The sequence below is a fragment of the Borostomias antarcticus genome, assembly GCF_949987555.1.
Source record: "Borostomias antarcticus genome assembly, chromosome: 17".
Lineage (NCBI taxonomy): Eukaryota > Metazoa > Chordata > Actinopteri > Stomiiformes > Stomiidae > Borostomias > Borostomias antarcticus.
Window position 1 is genome coordinate 6,524,426 of NC_140250.1, and position 21,497 is coordinate 6,545,922.

General features: G+C 47.7%; 1 protein-coding gene across 1 annotated transcript in view; it reads left to right on the forward strand.

The window, feature by feature from the left end:
* Positions 1–2,891: 2,891 nt before the first annotated feature.
* The window catches only part of LOC311320420 (uncharacterized protein), a gene marked incomplete at its 5' end in the record, with an annotated part of 161,291 nt that continues 142,685 nt past the window's right edge, over positions 2,892–21,497 (forward strand). The window contains 2 exons of the mRNA XM_084452154.1: positions 2,892–3,143; positions 3,337–3,406. Of these exons, the coding sequence (XP_084308280.1) occupies positions 2,892–3,143; positions 3,337–3,406 (322 nt within the window). The remainder of the gene's footprint in view (positions 3,144–3,336; positions 3,407–21,497) is intronic.

Consider the following 21,497-nt stretch of genomic DNA (forward strand, 5'->3'; position numbering starts at 1 on the left):
TCCTGAGCTCTCTGATCTCCCAGACACTCAGCTGCTAAGCCTGGGGTGGGAGGCGGAAGAAGACCCCGCCCAGGGGCGTGTACTGCTGCAGGTCCGCCACGTGGCCCCCCCGTCACAGAAGCCAATCACAGGCTCCCAACGGAGTGGGGGCGGAGTCCGTCCCTCTCACCTGGGGAACAGAGGTGGCCGGTTAGCAATTATGATGAGCATCAGATTTTTCCATAACATCAATTTGCACTCCTACAGTATAACTCGCTAAAAAAACAAAACAGTATCTGTGTTGTGAATATTTCACCTGAGAGTGAATACAGTAGCCAACCCCAGGTAGAAGTGAGTCATCTGAGGTGGCTCGCTCCATCAGTCTCCACCTGACTCTCTTCCTGCTCGTGGAGCTTCTGAACACTCCCTCACAGACAACGCGCTCGCTGCACTCTGATGAGCACATACACACACACACAATCTCTTCAGTACGGATGGACAGGCTGAAGCTCATTGACCAGAGTACAGCGTCAATCCGTCTCACCTTCCTTCTCTCTGACTGACGGCACCTCCTCTTCTGTCCGGCCGCGGTTCGGGGTGCTCTCTCCCCCCTCCATCTCTCCCCTGGAGCCCCTTAAATCTGGAGAGAGAGAGACCGTCTCATCTCTGCCTGTTGCTCAGTAATCTTCAGTGGTTTCACAAAGGAGAGGTGAGTAGAAAAAGGTACTGTACAGAGTCGTTCTCCACACCAAAGGTCAAAAGTTCAAAGGAAAAACCTGAGCTGAACGTTACGCTGTTACCTGAGGACGACTGGAAGCGGAACGTGGAGCTTCATCTCAGTCGGAGGCGCTTTCGCAAGACGTGGAAAGGGGTCTTTTCTGGAATGGCCGCTTCCAGCTCGGACTGTGTCCAGGTGAAGAGGGCCTCCCACCTGTCCACCAGCGTGACGTCTAGTGGTGTCAGCGCATCCGTCTCTACACATAAGGACGAAGGTTTAAAGGGACAGTCTGAGATGAGGGTTCCACAATCACCTGACGCCCACTGGAGGCAGGGTCTCCGTCGGAGGCGCTTTCATAATTAGTGGGAAGGAGTCTTTCCCACTGAACGATGTTGATGTCTGTTGGTGTAGCGCTGCTGAACACGAAGATACGTCAGTGGAGACTGAGTATAGCCAGCCATAGCAAACACCATCCTGGCCTCATCGCTTCTAACCGTGTCCTCTGGGAACCAAGCATGGTAAAGTCACATGATAACTGGATGATAACCTACGTGGATATTATTATTTGTTATGTCTTGTGTTTGTTCAGTGTGGGCTTGTTGTTACATGTAGGCCTATGTTTTGGATGTTTATTTCATTTGAGAATAAAGTCTGAACATTCTTGGCCTGCATTTGGGTCCTATCTCTATTACTGATACGCGCTAATGAGCGCCCCTCCCACGGCTGTTCTCAGTGAACTAGCCACTTTGTGCAATAAATTGTGTAGGCTAAATGTAATTTGTTTAAAATCAAATTAAAGCCGCAGGAATGACAGGCGCTGTGTTGCAGTGTTGCCTGCTAGGCACTAAGGGGCAGCAGAGGCCAGCTAGAACCCAACTCAAAGAAAAGTAGAGCAGAGATGTTGCCGGAGGGAGACGCGATAGTGAATGTAATATTAGCAGGAGTAACAGAGTCCAGAAAGGAAGAGAGATTGGTGCCTCTGGTTATCCGATAATGATAAGAGAATTGACAGAAATGTAAGCATTTCACGTAGCCTAGGATTATCTTTTTTATTCAGATCCACCATGTTTTCAAAGAACATAACTGCAGTGAGACAAGCATTCATGCGTAAAGGAAGTTACCACCACTCTGGTTCTCATGGTCCGTCAAGTACAAATTAGGCTACAACACCATTGGTCGGCAGGATGAGGTTATGCAGATTTATGCAAATTGTCAACAATTTCGCACAACCATATGGTCCAGCCATATGCTAGACTAGATTTTGACTCAGGGAGACAGCGTCTCACCCGCCTGTGTGAGTCAGTCCACATCAGAACGTCTAACGAGATCATAATTGCCTATAGGCAATACACTAGTTCTATCCTATTGCTGCACATTGCTTATGCTGTAGGCAATGTTACATAGCTACTGTAGGCTAGGTCTATGTTTTCCGAGGCAGGGAAACCCAAATGGCATGCTTATGTCGGAATAATTGATTGACTTTTGACCACCGCTACCTTTGAATGTTTTGTGTGGTTTGAATGTCTTTTAATGTCCTGCGTAAAACATTGGGCACCACATCGGGCTGCATGACTAGCATCAGTTAGCCTACCTAACGGTAGAGATAAACTAGACCTTAGTGTATTCCCACACACAAATATATTGTCATTGGAATGTGAATTTGCAATGTCTTGAGTCGGAGCCAACGTGCGTGTCAGAAAATATGTTAATGAGACGGGCCAGACTCGGAGGCGTGTTGCAGTGAAGAACAAGCGTGCCGCGCGCTGTACGCACACACACAGACGCTCCTCAAGTGCGGCTTCTGCCCTCACTGGGCTAGAATACAACCTTCCCGTTTGACTTTCACGATTAGATAGCAGTAGGCTATAGCCTTCGGAGGCAAGGATTATATCTCGCCACTAGTGCGACAACTTTTCTAGGATTTCGGTTGCAAGCCGTGGTGGCGTCTGTCACAGGTTGTCTTGCCTTGCGGCGCGGCTCTGAGCGGTCTTTGATCGGAGACTCCGCTGCACCAGCTCACCTCACCGCGTTCACATCGGCATAGCCATACCTAGGCTACTTGAGCCATAGGCTACTCACATTTTTTTTTTTAAACCCAGGCTACTGTACATGCAGATTACGTTCAGTATTGCGTGGTTTAGAGGTAGTTATGTCGGCTGAGGAGGCGATAGGAGAACACAAGTGCCCAGGGAAGATGGAGAGAGAAGTGACATCTCACAAGCGGCAACCTTGCCGCACAACTGTGTTTGATGTGATCCGCTCTTTATTGCCCGTGGCATCCATAGCCGTTTGCATCTTGTTGAGTGTTCAGACATCAGAGATTAAGGAGCGGGTTGTGGATTTGGAAACCAGGTATGGCGAGCACGTCATTCCCCGGGCTCCCGGCTTCTCTCTGGATCACTTTAAGTCACTGATAGAAGAAAGAGTGAACGAGCTGCTGTCGCAGGTAAGAATGCGCGCGTAGCCTAGTGCGGTAACGACATGTGAAAATAAATGCAACTACGCATTTATTTAGGCCTACCTGATAAAAATGTGTGCTTGATGAAATAGCCCACGACCCAAAACGTGGCTTAGTTATAGGCTCTCAAGTAAACTAGCCTATGAGTTATAATTAACAATGTCGTTTGTGTTTCTTTCAGCGTTCCTATGAAAATTTCGCTAAGATTCGGATTGCCCGAGAAGTGACACCTGAGTGCAACTGTCCACCAGGTAAAAGTTCTCCTTTTTGGATTGTAATTGCACGTGAGAATTTTACTGAACATGTCTTATAAAACAGAATAGACTGCACGTAGGCTAATTGGTCCTGAGATGAACTGACTAGACTGCAATGGCCCCTCACGATGATGAGGAGAGCTGGTAGGCCTATCTACTAGAATAGGGCAGGAAGATAATCATTTAGGCCTATTGATAAATTATTGATAAATACATTGCATATGCGAATAACACCGTGCTGATTCAGACGCCGGGACAGGTGAGTTAGGGACAGGAACAGGTCGCCTCATCTTTATTTTCTTTTTTTTTTACTGGACACTTATACTATCATAATCATGAACTATTTCTTGCACAGTATCTCTGCTATTCTGAAGAAAATGGCATTTTGACCTGGACGTCCAATTTCTCTTCACTGTTATTTATTATATCCATTAGTAGGCTATGGGCTATGGGCTGTGTGCAGAGATGAGGCTGGTTCCTGTGCTGTTTTAGAGACCTGCGTCAGACTAACTGTCCCTCCCCAACTTCCCTGCTGCCCGTTGTGTTGATAATGAGGGGGCGCATGAATGACGAGGACAGCTGATTCACCACTACGCCCCGCAGAAAGAGCGGCATCTAACAGCTATACATAGCTGCGCTGAGAGGTTACTGACGAGTGGGTGGCGTCTCTGACTGCAAGGCTCCTGAGATGCGGGCCTGGATGCATTGTCACCGCAAGCCTAAGGCACTGCAGAATCATTATGAACACATTTATGATCACATTCGTGAGGTGCCTTTCAGGATTAATAGTTCACAATGATAGTTTATTCCACCTGCCACTAGTGATGGGGTAGGGGTATGTGGTATATTGGGTATTAAGATAACTTTTTAGATCATGTTGTTATAGGCTGATACTCTGCCTATGTTATATGGATTCGAATATGCGTGATATAGGATAGATCTACGTTTCAGGCTGTTCAGAATTTACTGAAATGACCAGTTTCCGCCACCAGATGGAAACACTTATTCTTTGCATGTTGGTCAAACTACAGATTATGGAAGATTGTCTGAAATTAGGATAGTGAATTTGCCATGCATGGTAGGCTACCTCTAGGAGACCAATATCGTCAGGTCAGTAGAATCACATTCAGCAGCAAGTCAGTGTTTGCATTCAGTTTGCATAATAATCTCTGTACCCTGCACAGTAAGGGCTATAAGCATATTTCACATTTCAAGTTGTATTTTATTGTAGTTTCAGCACCCCTTGGTCCATTTACTACATCATTTCAGGTACACAATGATAACATTGGAAAGGCGATATATGACTATAGGGTATACTATACTATGGACAAAATGACCTTATTACAACAGGACAAGAGGCCTATTGCAAAGTTGCACAGAAGTGCATCACTCTTGTTCAGCATTAGCAGATAAACACCAGCTAGTAGGATAGCTACCTCAGAGTCAAGAGTCTAATGCAATCAGTGGACAAGGAAAAATATTCTGACAGTATTGATTAAAATGTTATGCTTGTAAGGGATCTGAAAACCACCACCCTCTTGAATGTAAATAAGGGGTTAATCAATCACGTGATTTATCGGTTGTGGGGGTAAAGTGGTGATACTGTATGTGGGTATTTACGAGTCGGCAGTACTGGAAATATAAACCATAATGAGGTTCTTGTAATTATGTCAGCCTCTGTTCTCAATCTCAATCATGTGTACTTTTTTTTGCTTTCCGTCTTTCTGTGAAGGGCAAAAATCAAATTATGACGACATTTTACACCAAACGAAGCACATCGTATGCGAAACCAAGCCTGCTTCGCTTCACTTTGTTCTGAAGCTGGAAAAATGGCTCTTATCCTCTACCTTTTACCCTTAACATTAAGATTAGGCCTATAATGTAACACACACACACACACACACACACACACACACACACACACACACGTGCATCCCTCAGCTCTCAACCTCAGTGCATGTGTTCAGACCAAGAAGCTGTGGCATCGCTGCCATGTTACCTAACGCACCACCGGAGCTGCTCCCAACGCTGTAGCTGTGGTTGTCCGGGGGCAGTATGGTTTTAAACAGTGTTATACACGATGTTATACGCACGGGAGCTGTGGAAACATGTCGCTATAACAGTGTTATTATTTACACTATCGTGATACACAGCTTTCATACTTCTGTCATCCCAGGCTTGGAGCACCTCATGTTTTAAGGCCAAGCGTTCTTCTATCTCTGTCTTGAGTGGCTTCTCATGGCCGCTGACCCTGCTGACCCCTGCTGCAGTCATGACTAAGGAATGGCCTTTTCGCCAGCGGGGACAAATCCAATCGTAATGTCTTTTTCACAGTCCTCACTTCATTTATTCGTCTGGTGGGAGTTGATGGATCGGAAGCTCAGGGGGAGAGATGGACCGTAGCTCCAGGATACTCTCCAAGGTCCCCTCCTCGGTCAAGGAGGGGGGGGGGGGGTGCAGTGGGGGAGGCTACTACAGAACATGCCCAGTGCCAACCCATAGATGAGCCACGCATCTCTCTAGAAGGAGGGTCACTTCACCCCACAAGACAATATGCTAACTTATCTCTCCATGGCAATGGCTTCCGTTGAACTGGTTTGTACGTCTGTGTCCTTGCGGCGGCCGGCCTACTGGGTTTCACCTTCCCCCGTACCGTTACCCCCCCCCCGTCGTCCCCCCCCCCCCCCCCCCCCCCCGACGATGCTTCTCTCTCGTCGTGTCCTGTGTCTTTTTTTAATAGCAGCTAGCACTTGTTAGCCTTCGCAGTTGAGTCGGCGCTCCACCACTCGCGCCTCGCAGTGTAAAGCCCCTCCCCTCCAACCAGTGTTAATTGTTTCAGCATTGGCGGCAGTTTTCTCTTTGCTTTCTTCTTCTGTAAAAAAGTTCCCCCTCCTCCTGGGATTCGCATTCCAGCCTGGAGTTTAATGGCACCTTCAATAAAAGCATGCAGTCGACGGCAAGCAGCAGGCAGCGGCAAGCACTGCTTTTCTCTTTCCTGGTGTACTAGACCCCCCCCCCCAACCACCACCCCCCCCTCCTCGCCACCAACCCCTTTCTGTTATGCTTTGCAAAGCCTGTCAGCGAAAGGCAACCCAAATACACTAGGGGAAAGAACAACAACATGCAATATGGATGAGTGATGTGCCATTTTGTTTTCCAGAAGGAAGGTCTAGTCTTGCTTATTGTTGAGGTCGCAGTTAGGTCACACTATTTGCTTTTCAGATTTTGTAATGATAGCTTAACTAGACATTGCACTACAGGGGCTTCTGACCCTGAGTGTCGAATGTACTTTATCTTCATCTTTCAGACAAACAAACAAATCTACAGACACATAGCCAACATGTCAAACAGACACAAAGCTACACACATGTCAAACATTGCTCACTGCTCTCAGCTTAGTGTAGCAATGGGTTGTATCACGTAGGCACTAAACCTGTCTCTCCCCTAACCCTAACTCAGTCTACCCAGACACAAGACCCTAACTCAGTCTACCCAGACACAAGACCGTAACTCAGTCTACCCAGACACAAGACCCTAACCCAGTCTACCCAGACACAAGACCCTAACCCCCTCTACCCAGACACAAGACCCTAACCCAGTCTACCCAGACACAAGACCCTAACCCAGTCTACCCAGACACAAGATCCTAATTCAGTCTACCCAGACACAAGACCCTAACCCCCTCTACCCAGACACAAGACCCTAACTCAGTCTACCCAGACACAAGACCCTAACTCAGTCTATCCAGACACAAGACCCTAACCCCCTCTACCCAGACACAAGACCCTAACTCAGTCTATCCAGACACAAGACCCTAACCCCCTCTACCCAGACACAAGACTCTAACCCAGTCTACCCAGACACAAGACCCAGCAGCCTCACGGACGACTCCAACAGGTAGTTGGTAAGCGGCAGGTTAGGACCGAGCCTCTGTGTGGTTATTTGGTGCTGTGTGCCGTACGGGTCGTGTAATCGGCAAGCGTGCGAGCTAAGCTAAGCAGACCCTCCCGGCCCGGCGACACACCAGCGCCAGCTGCTTCTGATTAGCCAGGCAGCCAGGCCGCCACACCAAGCCAGTCAGACGCACCATGGAGCCTGGTACCCCGCTGGGGGGCGATACCTGGTCTGGAGTTGACAGTGGTAGACACTTGTGTGGTGTGTGTAGTGTGCGTGTGTGTGGTGTGCGTGAGAGAGAGAGACTGATATATGCTCCCCGTGTTCAGGGAGGTGGAGTTACTTGCGTTCGGGGACGTGAGCGATGTCCGTACAGAGCGAGAGGACTGACGTTGGAACAAGTGTGTTTTGGGGACGTGAGTGATGTCTGAATGCGTGTGGCTGAACCTTTTCTGTTCCATCAATAGCCTTTCTTCACACGTTGACGTTCCTGACATTTCAAACAGAGCGGAGTGCTTGTATCGTACCTTGAACAGAGAGGGACACCGTGCTCCTGGTGACCATGGGGCTTCAAAGGGTGACCTACTCCTTCTCCGTTGACTGCATTAGAGTGTCCCCGCGCAATGAAAGACTGAAAGCGATTTTCGAGCAACGCCGGGGTTAAAAAGACAGGATAGGAAGATGAGGAGGGAGGGTACCATCGGGTGGGGGGTCCTTCCCTCTCTTCCGACAGATTTTTGGCAGCTACTCTGGGATGTCACTCCCGAACCTGCAACAGCGCCCAGAGAGTTGGCGAGATCTGGTACTCGGTCTTCTCCATGGTTGGTGCTCTGAAATGAAAGCTCGGGGGGTGGGGGGGGGGGGGGGGGGGGGAGGGGGGTCCATGCCAACACACAACACAGCGCACACACACAAATTTGAATGAAGGAATCGCCCCGTCATCTGACCCCCCACCAACCCCTCGCAGTTCTCCACAGTTCCACAGCTCCGGTTCGAGCTTTGAGGACGTAACACGATACGTGTTCTTCCCCCTGCGGGCTTCCACCCGTGTTGCGTGTGAACAACATGGGAAGAGGAACTCTTCGTGCCGCACGATATTCCAGTGCGGCGATATTTAAGATGCCCACGGGCTCCGGAGTAGTCATTGGGAAGCTCAAGGTCAGGGCGAATTCCACTCCGATGGCTTCCCGACGCCGAACAGCATCTCTGTTTTGCTTCTTTGTGGCCGCTCACGCCAGAGGAAGAAAAAGAAGAAGAAGCTCTATCTAAATAATAGCTTTTTATTCGCTTTTATTATCGCTTAACAGCTTCTTTCTGGGTTCTAGAAGTTTATGAGAAAATATATACTTAGTAACCACAAGAAAGGAGATAATGTGTTGTTGGTCTAATCTCATGTAGCATTAGTGTCATGATTGGGGATCATAAGTCTTTAATTGGGGGTTGACATAGGGGTAGATGTAGGCTATGCGTTTTCATCACGTGTGAGTGTGTATGTGGCTGGTTCGAGGGATCGGAGTCATCCTCAGGCCCTTCAAAGAACACTTGTCTCCTTGCCAACACCATGTGCCCCCTCATACCCCCCCCCCCCATCCTCCTCTTTAACCCCCATGGCCTTCACTCCCCCAGGGGGGACTTCCCTGTCCTCCCCCTGCTAGGCTGCTCTTCCCTGGGCCTCTCTGTCTGAGGTGGGTGGTGGATCCAGCACAAAGGGAGGCTCACACGCTCGCACGCACATACACACACGCGCACACACACGCGCACACACACACGCTGACCACATCGGCAGGGCGCTGCGCCGTGACACAGCGGCCTGTCATCCCCACCAAGAGTGTCTCTGTTACAGAGTGTATGTGCGTTGGCTCGACCTGAGCTCACCCCCACAGGCGGTCCCACACACACACACACACACACACACACACACACACACACACACACACACACACACACACACACTCATCCCTCACCCCCCACGACAGTTCAAAGGCAGTTTTGCAGACAGAGGAGGGTGATTCAAATAAGGACGGCATATTTCTTTGATAACAGAATGACCACTCCATTGTCCAATAGGGGCAATAACCATACGGATCAGTAGAGAGAGCACTCAGAAGTTAGGTTTTAATGTGAGCAATTTCTATTAGGTTGTATTTCTTCTTTATGCAGCTGAATGCTATCGGCTTCCTCCCACTAAGCTATGCCACTAGCACTGACAGCCTAGTAGATAGATTATATCTTCACCTGTGTGCTAAAGATTTTGTCCTATAAATGTCTTAACTCATCAGTGGTGTTCTTTATTTTATACAGGCTCTCTACTCCTCTAGTATGTAGGGGTAGGATCCTTGTCCATCCCCCCTTTGCTCTCTATAAAGTGCATTGTGTTGCCTCTGTGTATGAAATGCGCTATAGAAATACATTTTGATTTGATTTGATTAGTATGGGATCTGCTGGTTGACAAAATGGGGCTTCATGGGGCTTTAATGGCATCGCTACCCCCTGTTTGCCTGGATGGAAGTGAATTATTTATTAGGCATATTAATGACCTTTATTCAAACTCATATGAGCCAGCAGGGCTACAGTAGTTTTCTCTGAAGGTTATTTTATGGAGTCTCGTGCGCATTTTGGATTTGCTGCTCGTCAAGCTACGTGGGCACGACTCTTCTCATATGGAACAAATGCAGATGTGTTCAGACCCTGAGTGTCTATTACTGCAGTTTGTGTTTGATCGTCATAAATCCAGCCCCTCCACACCACCCCAACGCCCTCCGTAAAAGCAAATTAAATTTCCCCGTCGTTATTTGAGGATTACTTTTCCCCGAGCAAGCGGGAGGAGGGTGTGCCGGTGTGTATGCTGGCATGGCGTTAACGTCAAGCTCTAGACGGGCAACGCACCAGACACCCCTAAAGGGACCCGTCGCATGACCAACCTCTGGCTGCCTCATGGCTTTGAGCCCCGGGCCCTTCATGGACAGAGGGGGGAGGGGACAGACGCTGCAGATCTGCACCCTGTCAACCTAATCGAAACAGTCACTACAAATAAAGCAAATAAAGCCATAAAAAAACGAAAAGACAAAAATGTATCTGCCATACAGGGAAGTTCCACTGTTCCAATCTTCCATAATCCCACATTATTCCACTCTGCCAGTATCTGACACGCGAGCTACTGTATAGTCAGAGAGACTGGTCGAAGTTCTGAAGGACCTGAGGGGGATGTCTGGGAGATAGTGTGGCATGGATTTAGTGTCCCTCAAATGCTCATTCAATGTCAAGTCTTGTTCCTGGTTTGAGACAAACCAGCCTCTCAGACTTTGTCAATCAAGATTTAAGAGATTCAAGATTCTTTTATTAGTTACATCCATTACACCATTATAAGAGAGTCAAATTCTTATGTTCTGGCTCCTCGGCCTTGCAGTAGCAACAGAATAACATACAAGATAATAGTAATAAAAACAGTAGTAAAATACTAATAAAAACAGTGAAATAGTCGTAATAGTATTGTAGTCAAGACCACCTAAACCGAGACCAAGACTTGAGGGGGGTGAGACCGAGTCAAGACCAGGACCAAGGCAGGCCGGGAGTGAGTCAAGACCAGACCAGTGCAGGTCCCACACTCCATGACACACTTCTGATAAAACATGGAACATGCAAACCATAGTAACTCCTCCAATTGATCGATTGACAAGTTATTGATTACATTTGAAGCAGGGGGTTTTACATGAATTAGACAACAAATAAATGAGACAATGCACAGGCAATAGAGTGAGATTCCCTCAGTTGTGGTCTTGACCGGTCTTGAAATAAAATCCTGAGTCCTTTTTGTCCGAGACCAAGACCAAATCAAAATGAGGTCGTTACCTGAGTAGTCTCACCGGCGCCAGACCCATGAGAATTCCTTCGTTGAAACACTATATATATATATATATATATATATATATATATATATATATATATATATATACTATGGCTAACTACGTTACTGTGTCTGGGACACTTCATGCAAAAACCTGGTGTTCAAATCCTGGCAATTCTTTGGTAGCACGGAATCCCGGTGACACCAATCAGTAACGACTTTCGCGACTTTCGCGAGTGTGTAGTATGCGGAGAGCAGCGATTCAACATGATATTTGAGTCTCAAGAGAGACTAGGTCCTGAGTACTACAACACTGGTAATAGTAAATCAGTACAGTACGATACAATAGAAAAATATGCTGTGTGAAAAGTGTATGGTGCGTGAACGTGCAAATGTGTACAGTATTGTTTGAACGTTGCATCTGAAACGGGCCGTGATTGAGGTTTACTGGGGTCTTTGATGATCCTGCGGTCTTTGCTGGCACAGACTTCCATAGTCAATCAGCACTTTGATAAATTCTCTTTAAAGTTCAGCAATTTGTTATCATTACCATTCCCAGTTTGTGGGCATAGAGAGAACGCCCCTAGTACCCAGGACAGGGTCTATGAATGCCAAGACAGGCTTGAGCTGTGGCCTGATGTCTGATGTAACATGCCAAGAGGGCGGAGGTTGAGCTAGATAACACATTTTGCCATTTTGCCAGCGATATATTTTCAATGAATCTTTAGTTGAAATAGTTATAGATGAGGCCTCCTTTGGGTTGAGTTCCTTCCTGTTTTTGTCAATTCAAAAGCCATTCGTCTCAGTTAACAGAGATGGTCGGACCCGTCCACTTTTCAAAGTGAAAAATTGACGGGAACAAATGAGTTGTGGGCAGAGTGGAGCAGTCTGCTCCCAGAGTCCCCCGGGGGCGTCCGGAGGTCAGCGTCAAAGGGAAGATTCAGAACTGGACCGCAGGGCTCTTCCTGTCCACCGGGCCACACACCATTACACACTGCATGTTTGACAGTGAAGGGGACCCCCTCTGATCTCTCCATCTCTCTCTCTCTCTCTCTCTCTCTCTCTCTCTCTCTCTCTCACACACACACACACACACACACACACACACACGGTTGGCTAAAGCCAAGGGAATGTCCTATGGCTAGACTGAGATCTGCTTGTTGGCTGAGACACCAACCACCCTCGACCCCCCACAAACATCTCTACCCCTAACCCTTCTTCAACCCCCCCTGCCCCCCCCCCCCCCTCCACCCCCCCCAAGTACCAGATGATGTACTTTCACAGTCAGCTCTTCCTCTGAGAAGTTGTGCTCATTGTAATAAGAACTATGAGTCATGCGGTGTATCTGAAAGAGTAATAACCACACCTAGTTACACAGACACTCTCTCACTCCCACTCACTCTCTCCCTGTCTCTCTCACTCTCTATCTCCCTCTCTCTCTCTCACTCCCTCTCTTCTCTCCCCCTCTCTCTCCCCCCTCCCTATTTTCTCTCCCTTTCTCTCATCCTGTCTCTCTCTCTCACTCTCTATCTCCCTCTCTCTCCTTCTCTCTCTCTCTCTCTCTCTCTCTCTCTCTCTCTCACTCCCTCTCTTCTCTCCCCTCTCTCTCTCCCCCTTCCCTATTTTCTCTCCCATTCTCTCATCCTGTCTCTCACTCTCCCCCTCTCCCTGTCTTCTCTCCCATCTCTCTCTCCCATCCCTCTCTCTCTCTCTCTCTCTCTCTCTCTCTCTCTCTCTCTCTCTCTCTCTCTCTCTCCCATCTCTCTCTCTCTCTCTCTCTCTCTCTCTCTCTCTCTCTGGATGTAGCGCAGGCATTATGTAGCCAGGCTGCTCCTGTAGTTTGTAGTGAAGTGGTTGTAACCCGATCAGTATATTGTGGGGAAGTTATTTGAAGTGGTTAGCGTAGGTTCATGTACTAGGCCAAGAAATGGAGGAGACATATGAATGACAGGTTCATAATTTAGATAAGTCTTATCCCAAGCTGGAACAGCGGAATATGATATAACTTGTAAGAAATTATGCATTGAGTTTTGTAATCCCAAATTCTGCACCAGCTTGAGATTTCATCTGGATATTCTTGAGAGCGCTGCACTGAGCAGTATTGTAAATACACCCTACAAAACATTTTTGTTAGGAGATTGTGGGCCAAAAGCACTTTCATGCGATTTACTGGTAAATGTTAAATATATTTTCTGTTTGTCTAAGGCGCTACCGAAAAGAGAACCTCACTTACTGTGAGAACAAGACTACCTCAAAAGTCTCTAACACTGGGGCGTCGCATGGTCAGTTGTTTATCCCAGTGCAAGGTGTCTGTTCTGTGGGTGCCTGCGTCAGTTGGGGTTCACCGTCGGTGACTGAAGGGGTGTCACGTTAGCGTGAGTCCCGCCGCCCTGCCTAGCTGTGTATCTGATTAAGAGGAGGGTGAAACAGCAGTGTAAGCCACCGCTAAAGCCTCGGACAGACAAAATGGCGGGCGTGGCAACCTTGCGCTATAATGTAATTGGACAAGACATTTGATACGGGCTGAGCAGACTAGACGGCTGGTAAATTTGACAATTTCGGCTTGATAAAAGGTTTTGACTCTCCATATGGCGGGCCCCCCCGAAAATAGTTTTGTCTAATTTCACTGTCTGGCATGGGTAAGGGCTTTTCATCCCAGATCACATGGCTTATTTATGCAGGCCTAGCACTAACACGGAGTGAGAATACATGTGTGGAAAAGTTATCCGCGTGTTGTCGTATTGTGTCAGTGAAGACGCTGGGTTGGTGGGCTCAAAAGAAGGCTGGCAAATAAAGATGGTATCAGTTAATGAACCAATCCATCTGGAAACACGTTCCCTCAGGGACCTCATCCATGCTATCAGGTCGTTGTTCTCGCTGTCTAACCGTAGGACAATATCAGGCTGAATTGCTTATTTTATATTATATTCCCTGTAAACACAAAACTACAAAATATATTCTACTCCGAAGGTTAGGGCACATCTACAACAATGGGATGTGTTCAGTGTGAGTTATTCATATATTTGAGATGTGTGCCGGGCAGTGTTTGCGGTCTCTGTTCAACACAGACGTAAAGTGTCAGAACGTGTTTTACCACATTTTGTTTGTTTCGAATCTGAATCGAGTTGGGACTTTGCTTGGAACAAAACCTGCGTGCCATGCTGGTCTCAGACTGCCCAAGAAAGCAATGTACTGTAGATCAAAGAAGGATGGTTTAGGAGCGCATCCGGTGTGTAGAATTAAAATCTCCACAGGTGCTCAGGAAGAGGGACAGAGCTTGTAGAAAAGAAGTGGATGCCCAGGCACGCAGGTAGGACCTTTGAAGTAAAAAAAAAACAACCTTCATTAATGGGGCTAAATCATGTTTAAAAACCACCAACGCATATCGGCCTCCAACAGGCCTTCATCAGGGTGTCCGACGTGTGCCTGGATATCCTCGTCTTTTTCTAAAAGTAATGTTGATGTTTTCTCATGTGACGTGTGATGTTTGGCTCATGATGGAGATGCCTGCTTTATGTCAGGTGTCTCAGTGTGATGTCACTGAGTCACGGGGGCGTGTCCCACAGGAGACCAGAGCTTCGGCAGCCAACAGCAGCGAGCCAAGCAGATCAATAGGCAGGTTTAGCGGTTGGAGCCTAATGGGCCCAAAGGACACAGAGGGATCACCTTAAGGAGGTGTTCGTATGTGTGCAGATTTTGATGCTTTTAGAGGCCATATTGAGTGTGGGCAGTTGTTGCCTGAGGGTCTTGGTGAGATGGGGGCAGCTGTGTGTCAGTTGATCTGCTCTTTGACCCAGGATGACAGCGGCCCACAGTGTCAGAGGCTTGCTTGAAGCCGACATACTGAGCTAGTCGCTATTGTGCCCATCTGCAGCACAGTACGCTACCTTGTCGAAAAATGCTACCGTAGCACGAATCAATGGCAGAGAGCATGATTTGATAGAGGATTTTGGTCTATCGAAATATGCTACCCCTGAAATCTTATATACAGATATTATATTACAGTATCAAATTATGATCCCCTTATTCTTACAGTATACATGGGGTGAGTAGTGGTGAAATATAATAAAATTATTTTGCAGTGGAAGCATTATTTGATGAGGATATTGTTCGATTGAAATAGAAGGTCCCTGAAATCTTACATAAACATGTTATCAAAATATGCTCCCCATATTCTTACAATACACTTACCCCTGTTTTTAATGTTTTAAAAACATGAATAAATATGTCATAATGCTGTTTTTTTTGTTTTTTTTATCTACACGCATGCACAATACCGCTAGATAGCAGCGATCGATAGGCAGCATGGATGGACAGACACCTGGCCTGTCCAGTGAACTGTTTTGATGAGAGAGACAGTGAGACATCCCTCTTTTGTCCCTCATTGGCTGAGATCACGGACGTGTGCTGAAGTCTGCTGTGATGTCGCTGGTCAGGCTTCAAGGTTATCTCCATGAAATAAGACTCGGCGCAGAGAATGAAAAGTCATTCTTTTCCTCCACAGATAGAATCGGTGTCAGGGTGTGATATAGCCAAGATGTTTGAGCTAGTGCCAGCCTCCCAGATTTCAGTAGGAATGAGTGTAGGATCCATAATAGTGCTCTTGAAATTTTCAAGTAATACTATCTCCACTTATCTAAAACTAGAAAAAGTTGAGCCCAATACATTTATTCCACAAGCATACAGTAGTGTCAGAAGAACTGTACATCAGCAGAGGTCAAGTGGGCCTATTTTCACTACACACTGTATTTTGGAATAATTTCACCATATTATGTCCTTGTTTCAATTGCAGGGAAATTAACTCCCTACTAGCAACTGGTATGTGCAGCATTTTCCCTGACCTGAGTCCAAATATCATTTGAAATCCTTTCAGCTACTTTAGCGTTTACATATGTCTGCCCAGAGCTTCAGATGGATGGCGTTTGCGTTTCTGGGAATAGCCCGCTCCTCTCTGCCAAGAACAATCAAGCGCAGACAACTCAATAAAATGGTTTCAAATAGTATTTCAACCCAGGTCTGATCCTCCACCATGTCCATTAGCATTTCTAACACATCAACTTTACATATCTCACCATGAACCATGGATTTTAAAGGAACACACCAACTTTTTTGGAAATTAGGTTATTTGCCATCTTCCCCAAAGTCAGATAAGAAGATAGAGCCATTAGCCTAGCTTAGCTCAATCACTGGAAGTGGATTTGAAACATTAGCCGAGGCTAATGGCTCTAACAGGTGTCCGTGCTTCCTACTGCACAAAGAAGAGAAGGGTATGTATCTTCTTATCTCACTCACTCAGGGGAAGATGGCAAATAACCTATCGCCACCTAACCCCAAAAGGTGGTGTGTTCCTTTAAACATGTCACCGTGAACCCTGTGTTTTAAAGCGTTTGAATGAAGTAGCAGTGATCTAGATGATCGGCAAAGTAAGCCAAACGTTGAAAATCCCGGAGTGTCCCTCTAATGCAGAGGGAGGAGGGCTGAGGGTTTAGGGAGAGAGGAGAAGACGCAGGGAGGAAGGGAGTGTTACTGGGCGAGGAGGGGGGGGGGGCGGAGTGGTGGCTTAATACCTCTCCTGTAACAGTCGGCTGCCAGGTACTGTAGATTGCTCCCCCTTGGCCTGTTCTCGGATTAGCGCCCGCCGGCCAAAGTCAACAGCAGAGGAAGTGGGGAAACTGCTTCCCTCGTTCTCACGGACGCCTCTCACGCCTACGCTGAGACAGTGAAAAAGGCCACTTTGTACCCCAGAATAATGCCTGAGATGTGAGCGTGAAAGCACTGTAGAAATGTGTTGCTATTGTCTGTAAATCCTTCCAGTGAGCTTAATGTAAAAAAAATAAAAATAACATGGTACATTTTACGCAATGTATAGACCATTTCTTGACCCCTGAAAGTATTCAGAATAAGAAATTGTCATGATTCCTGAACATATTTAGAAAGTTCTAAAGAAGTTCTAGAAGTTTGTAACCAAAGTCACTTCAGAATATTAAGAGACTAAGACTAAGAGATTAAGAGACTTCTCTCCCCCTCTTGATCTTGCAATTGGGTCACGTTTTGCTCCCTTCCTTAACCAACCTTGTTAAATTGCCCTGTGCTAAAGAATTTCCACCGTGCAAACAACCCAGTCAAGTCTGGCGCGGCCTAATAATTGTTCACTTAACTCGCCTCACTGTGTTACTGTCTGTACTATGGCTGCCAACATTCTTTTTCTGGCACTCCCCCTCGTCCCTTGCTCTCTCTGCCAACCCCCGATGTCAAAGGATGAGCTGAACCAAAACAGGCTTTAATTGACAGGGTTTACCCCCGTCCCCCCCCGTCCCCTGTCCCCCATCCCCCGTCCCGGACGCTCCCCTTCGCCGCCGCCCTCAGCCACATGAAAGACATCTGGCCGTTTGATTCCCACCGACGGCCACGGCTCGTCCCCTTTTTCACGAGCAATCTTTTAATCATGAAAGACTGGGTGATTCGCTTATCCTTTTGTCCCCCCCCCTCCCCCCCACACACACAGTCCCTCCCTCCCTCCATCCCTCCCTCCATCCCTCCATCCCACTGTCCCTCTCTCTAAGGCTCTTTCTCTCCCCAGTTACGCTGAGAGTAGCGCGAATCGGTGCAGCCCTCCAGAGTCCTGGTTGTGTTCTGTGTTTGCTGACGGGGGCGAGACAAAGACGCCGCCGGAGCAAACGCTGAACTGAGTGAACAGTTTTGGCGTCCAAGTAGAGCATCTAGAGTGTGCTCTGTTGATACTGCCCCCCTCCTGACAGGGGTCAAGTTGCTCCTTCTCAGATGAGGCTAGAAGGGTTTATTTGTGCTCTTGGCACCGGCGTCGCAATAAATAAAGAGGCAAACAGAAAGACAAAGACAAGAAACAAAAAGCATTGCAGTCTTGGCGGAGGAGAACGAAAAGGAATATCGAGGCACGTTGAATTTTGATAAATTGATAAAACTCTGCTCCCTAGGCAGACGATTGCAGACCCTCTCGGTCTTGTACTGTAAGGCTCATTGTTACTAAAGGTCATACTGTTCCAGCTGTCTGTGGACAGTATGAGAGGGGTGAAAGGTCATGTCAGGGGTGAAATGGCCATGTTGACGCGCTGCTTTTTTTGTGTGACATGGCACACAAAAGACTTCTGTGTCACGACACGACTTCAAATAGAATGACTCGCTGTGATTTTGACCGGTTGATGGTTTATATGTTCTATGTTCCCTTTACCTTCGCGAGAGTCTCCCCAAGCACAGGGGTAGCAGATCTGAATCCGGCCGTGTTGAGCGACCAGAATCCCGTCTGTTTTCACCACATTCAGAGGATATTACTGTCGCCCTAGTCTGAAGACAAGCACCGCAAAACGTGGGCAGAGGGGCGGAGCCAGTGCGTTAGCCTACCTTTCAAATCCAGCTGCGTTTGAACATTATTTCATCAGGAGCGTATAGTCAGGACTAAATTAAAAAACTCACTTAGGTAATACACTTTGCCATTTGTGTAATAAAAACCTCCATGAAGTGAGAGTTAATGTGGAAGAAAGTCCAAGTAAATCTCACCTCGCGTGCCAGATATGCTACAGCTCGTAGAGTGCAGGGGCCTCATTTATCAGACCGTGTAAAACCGACAACCAAATGGCGTGGCCGTACAACCAAATGGCGAAAATGGCCTACACCCAAAAAATGTAGAACGTTTTCGGATTTATCAAACCGTATGTACGCACAGCTGTACGAAATCTCCCTTGATGAATCACACCTTACCTAAAGAAGTGTGCATACCCTGCCTCTACACGCCCAAACTCAACCATATATGGTCAATGCAAAGTAGCAGCTGAACGATTTGGGTGTTGATCGTGTGCACATTTTTGCGATTCACATTAACGAATTAATTTGCGGATGGTGCCCTCATCATGATGTGAGTGCAGTCCTTGGCTCTGATTACATTACAAACCGGACATTGCTGCAAATCGCCTTTTGGTGTCGGCTTACTCCTCCATAGCGTGAGGGAACTTAATGTACTGATCATTCATCCTAATGAGGATTCCAGACTGCAGGCATTATTGCGCTCAGTGACGGCTGTGATATCCCAGACCTGTAGGGAAAAGATTCAGCAGGATTACATCATTCCCAGCAGGGGCTTCAGCCACAAGGGTGAACCAGTTAATGTTAATGTTAAGGTCTGCCGACCAATTGCTGCTGGAGGGGCCAAAAACCAGATTGAGGTCTAGAGGTGACAGGGCTTTTGCGGCGGCCGCCCTGAGGCTCTGGAATAGCCTGCCCCTTTATATCAGATCCTCCCAGAATCTTGATATTTTTAAATCCTCCCTAAAAACCCACTTCTTCTCCCTGGTGTTTCACTCAGTCTGAGCACAAGCTCAGTCTATGTTTCATGCTTGTATTGTCGGTTGAAATTCTTTGATTTTACTTATTTTAACTGACCTCTGTACAGCTGTTTTACTGACCTCTGTAAGAGCACTTTGGTTGACTGCTGTCATTTTAAACGTGCTTTATAAATAATGTTTACCTTGCCTTGCCTTATCATACACACCTGTCGGCTAGTTTAGCTGGTATGTTCCAGTTGCTAGGAAACCCAGAGTAGTTAGTAAAACCAAAGCCAAAATATCACTTTGGCTTCCAAATGTGAACAACACATTCATCATTACTATTTTCTATTATATATCACTATTTTTGGACTGCTGCCTTGGCCCCATTATTCAAATTGATATGTGGTCCATAAGCCTACCTGTGTTGGAACTGACATTGCGTGGGGGCGCCAGGTGGTCCTTTCTAATGCTGGACCCAGTTCAGCACATCGCTCCAAGAACACAGCTCTAGGGAGTCTAAATGGGTTAGCCAGTCGGCATTAGCCAGTCGGCATCGTGGGCCAGCAGATCTTGTTGGTCCCGGAACACCCGCTCCCTTCTCATCCTCCCACCACCGTCTCCGGGGTCAGCAACGGCGAAGCACGTAATGGCATTGGCGATGTTGTCCAGCAGCCCGAGGATTGCTGGATCCATCTTGTTCCATTACGCACAGGTGGACTCGCCTAATATCTAATAATAATAATCTAATAATCAATTATTGCCATTTGATTTGATGGTGTGCTGGATTTGGTGTGTGAGAACCTATCATTGCACGGGCAAGTTTGGAACAGCATAGGCCAAGTTTGGAAAATAAATCCATATGGGACAATAAATATGCCTGTTTGAGGAAATAATCTTGCATTGTGATACATTTTTGTGGTGAATTGAGCCATTCTAGGCATGATAGTGCATTTATAAACCCCCCGCACTCTTCCTCTCTCCCTCACACATTGCAATTCACCGACTCACCACCTGCGCCGCCAATTCCCCGTCTTCAGAAAGGGTGCAAACCATGGTCAGAGTGGGTGGAAAGGTCCGCACTTTTTCCCGTCGAGTTTTGGTTTGATAGATCACATACTTGGCGGAGAAAAGTGTTTATGCACAGAATGGGGAATGAAAAGGTGTAGAAAAAGGTGCATACACAAGGTGGGACTCGTTAGTAATACTTGAAAGGTGGAAATCTGCAGTTGTTGTTGACTCAAACTCAATGCCAGACAATTGATTGGCGTGGTGCCCCGCCCTCACCTCACTGATCATAACCCCCCCCCCCCCCCCCCTCCTTTCGTTAGGGTCTTCGCCCAAGAGTTAAAACACAGAGGAGAGTGTGTGTGAGTGTGTGTGAACCCTCCTGCATCTCCCGCCGCCCCCCGAAGCCTCTCGTTGTTGACATTTCCCAAACGAGGCCCGTGGATCGCAGCAGGTGCGAGGAGGAGCAGGGGAGGTCCGCTCGTCCGGCCGGCCGGCCCGGGAGAGACAGAGCCGCCCTGGCGAACGTCAACGTTCACACGTCATATCAAAGCCCTGTCTGTTTCACATCACACGCCGCCACGTTCACCCGCCCGGGGGACGCCGCCGCCCGTCTACCAAACCTCCGCAGACGACAGCGGCGATGCGTACCGCCCCCCCCCCCCCCCCCGGCGGGTGGAAAAGCACTTAGGGGCTTTCGGCCTTTGAATGTGAGCGGCGTCGCCGGCCGTACGGTCCAAGGTTTCCACCCGCGGTCTCTGTCATGTGGTCGGGGCCAGCCCTCGCTCGCCGCCTGCCCCCGGGGAGCGTCCTCTCACGAGCCTCCCGAAATACGGTGGAGTCTGGACTCCCTCACAGGAGACAGTCGCTGTGGATTTCTGGTCACGACGACTTGGGTCCACAGGAGGGGGGGGGGGGGGGGAGGGGGTTGGGGATAGAGTATGGGCAGACTCAACCACCTGTCACTCAAAAGGCACGGAAGAACCAATTAGAAAAAGTGTAAAATGTTTTTCTCATTTGAAAAACATTACTTTGAGGAATTCTCATA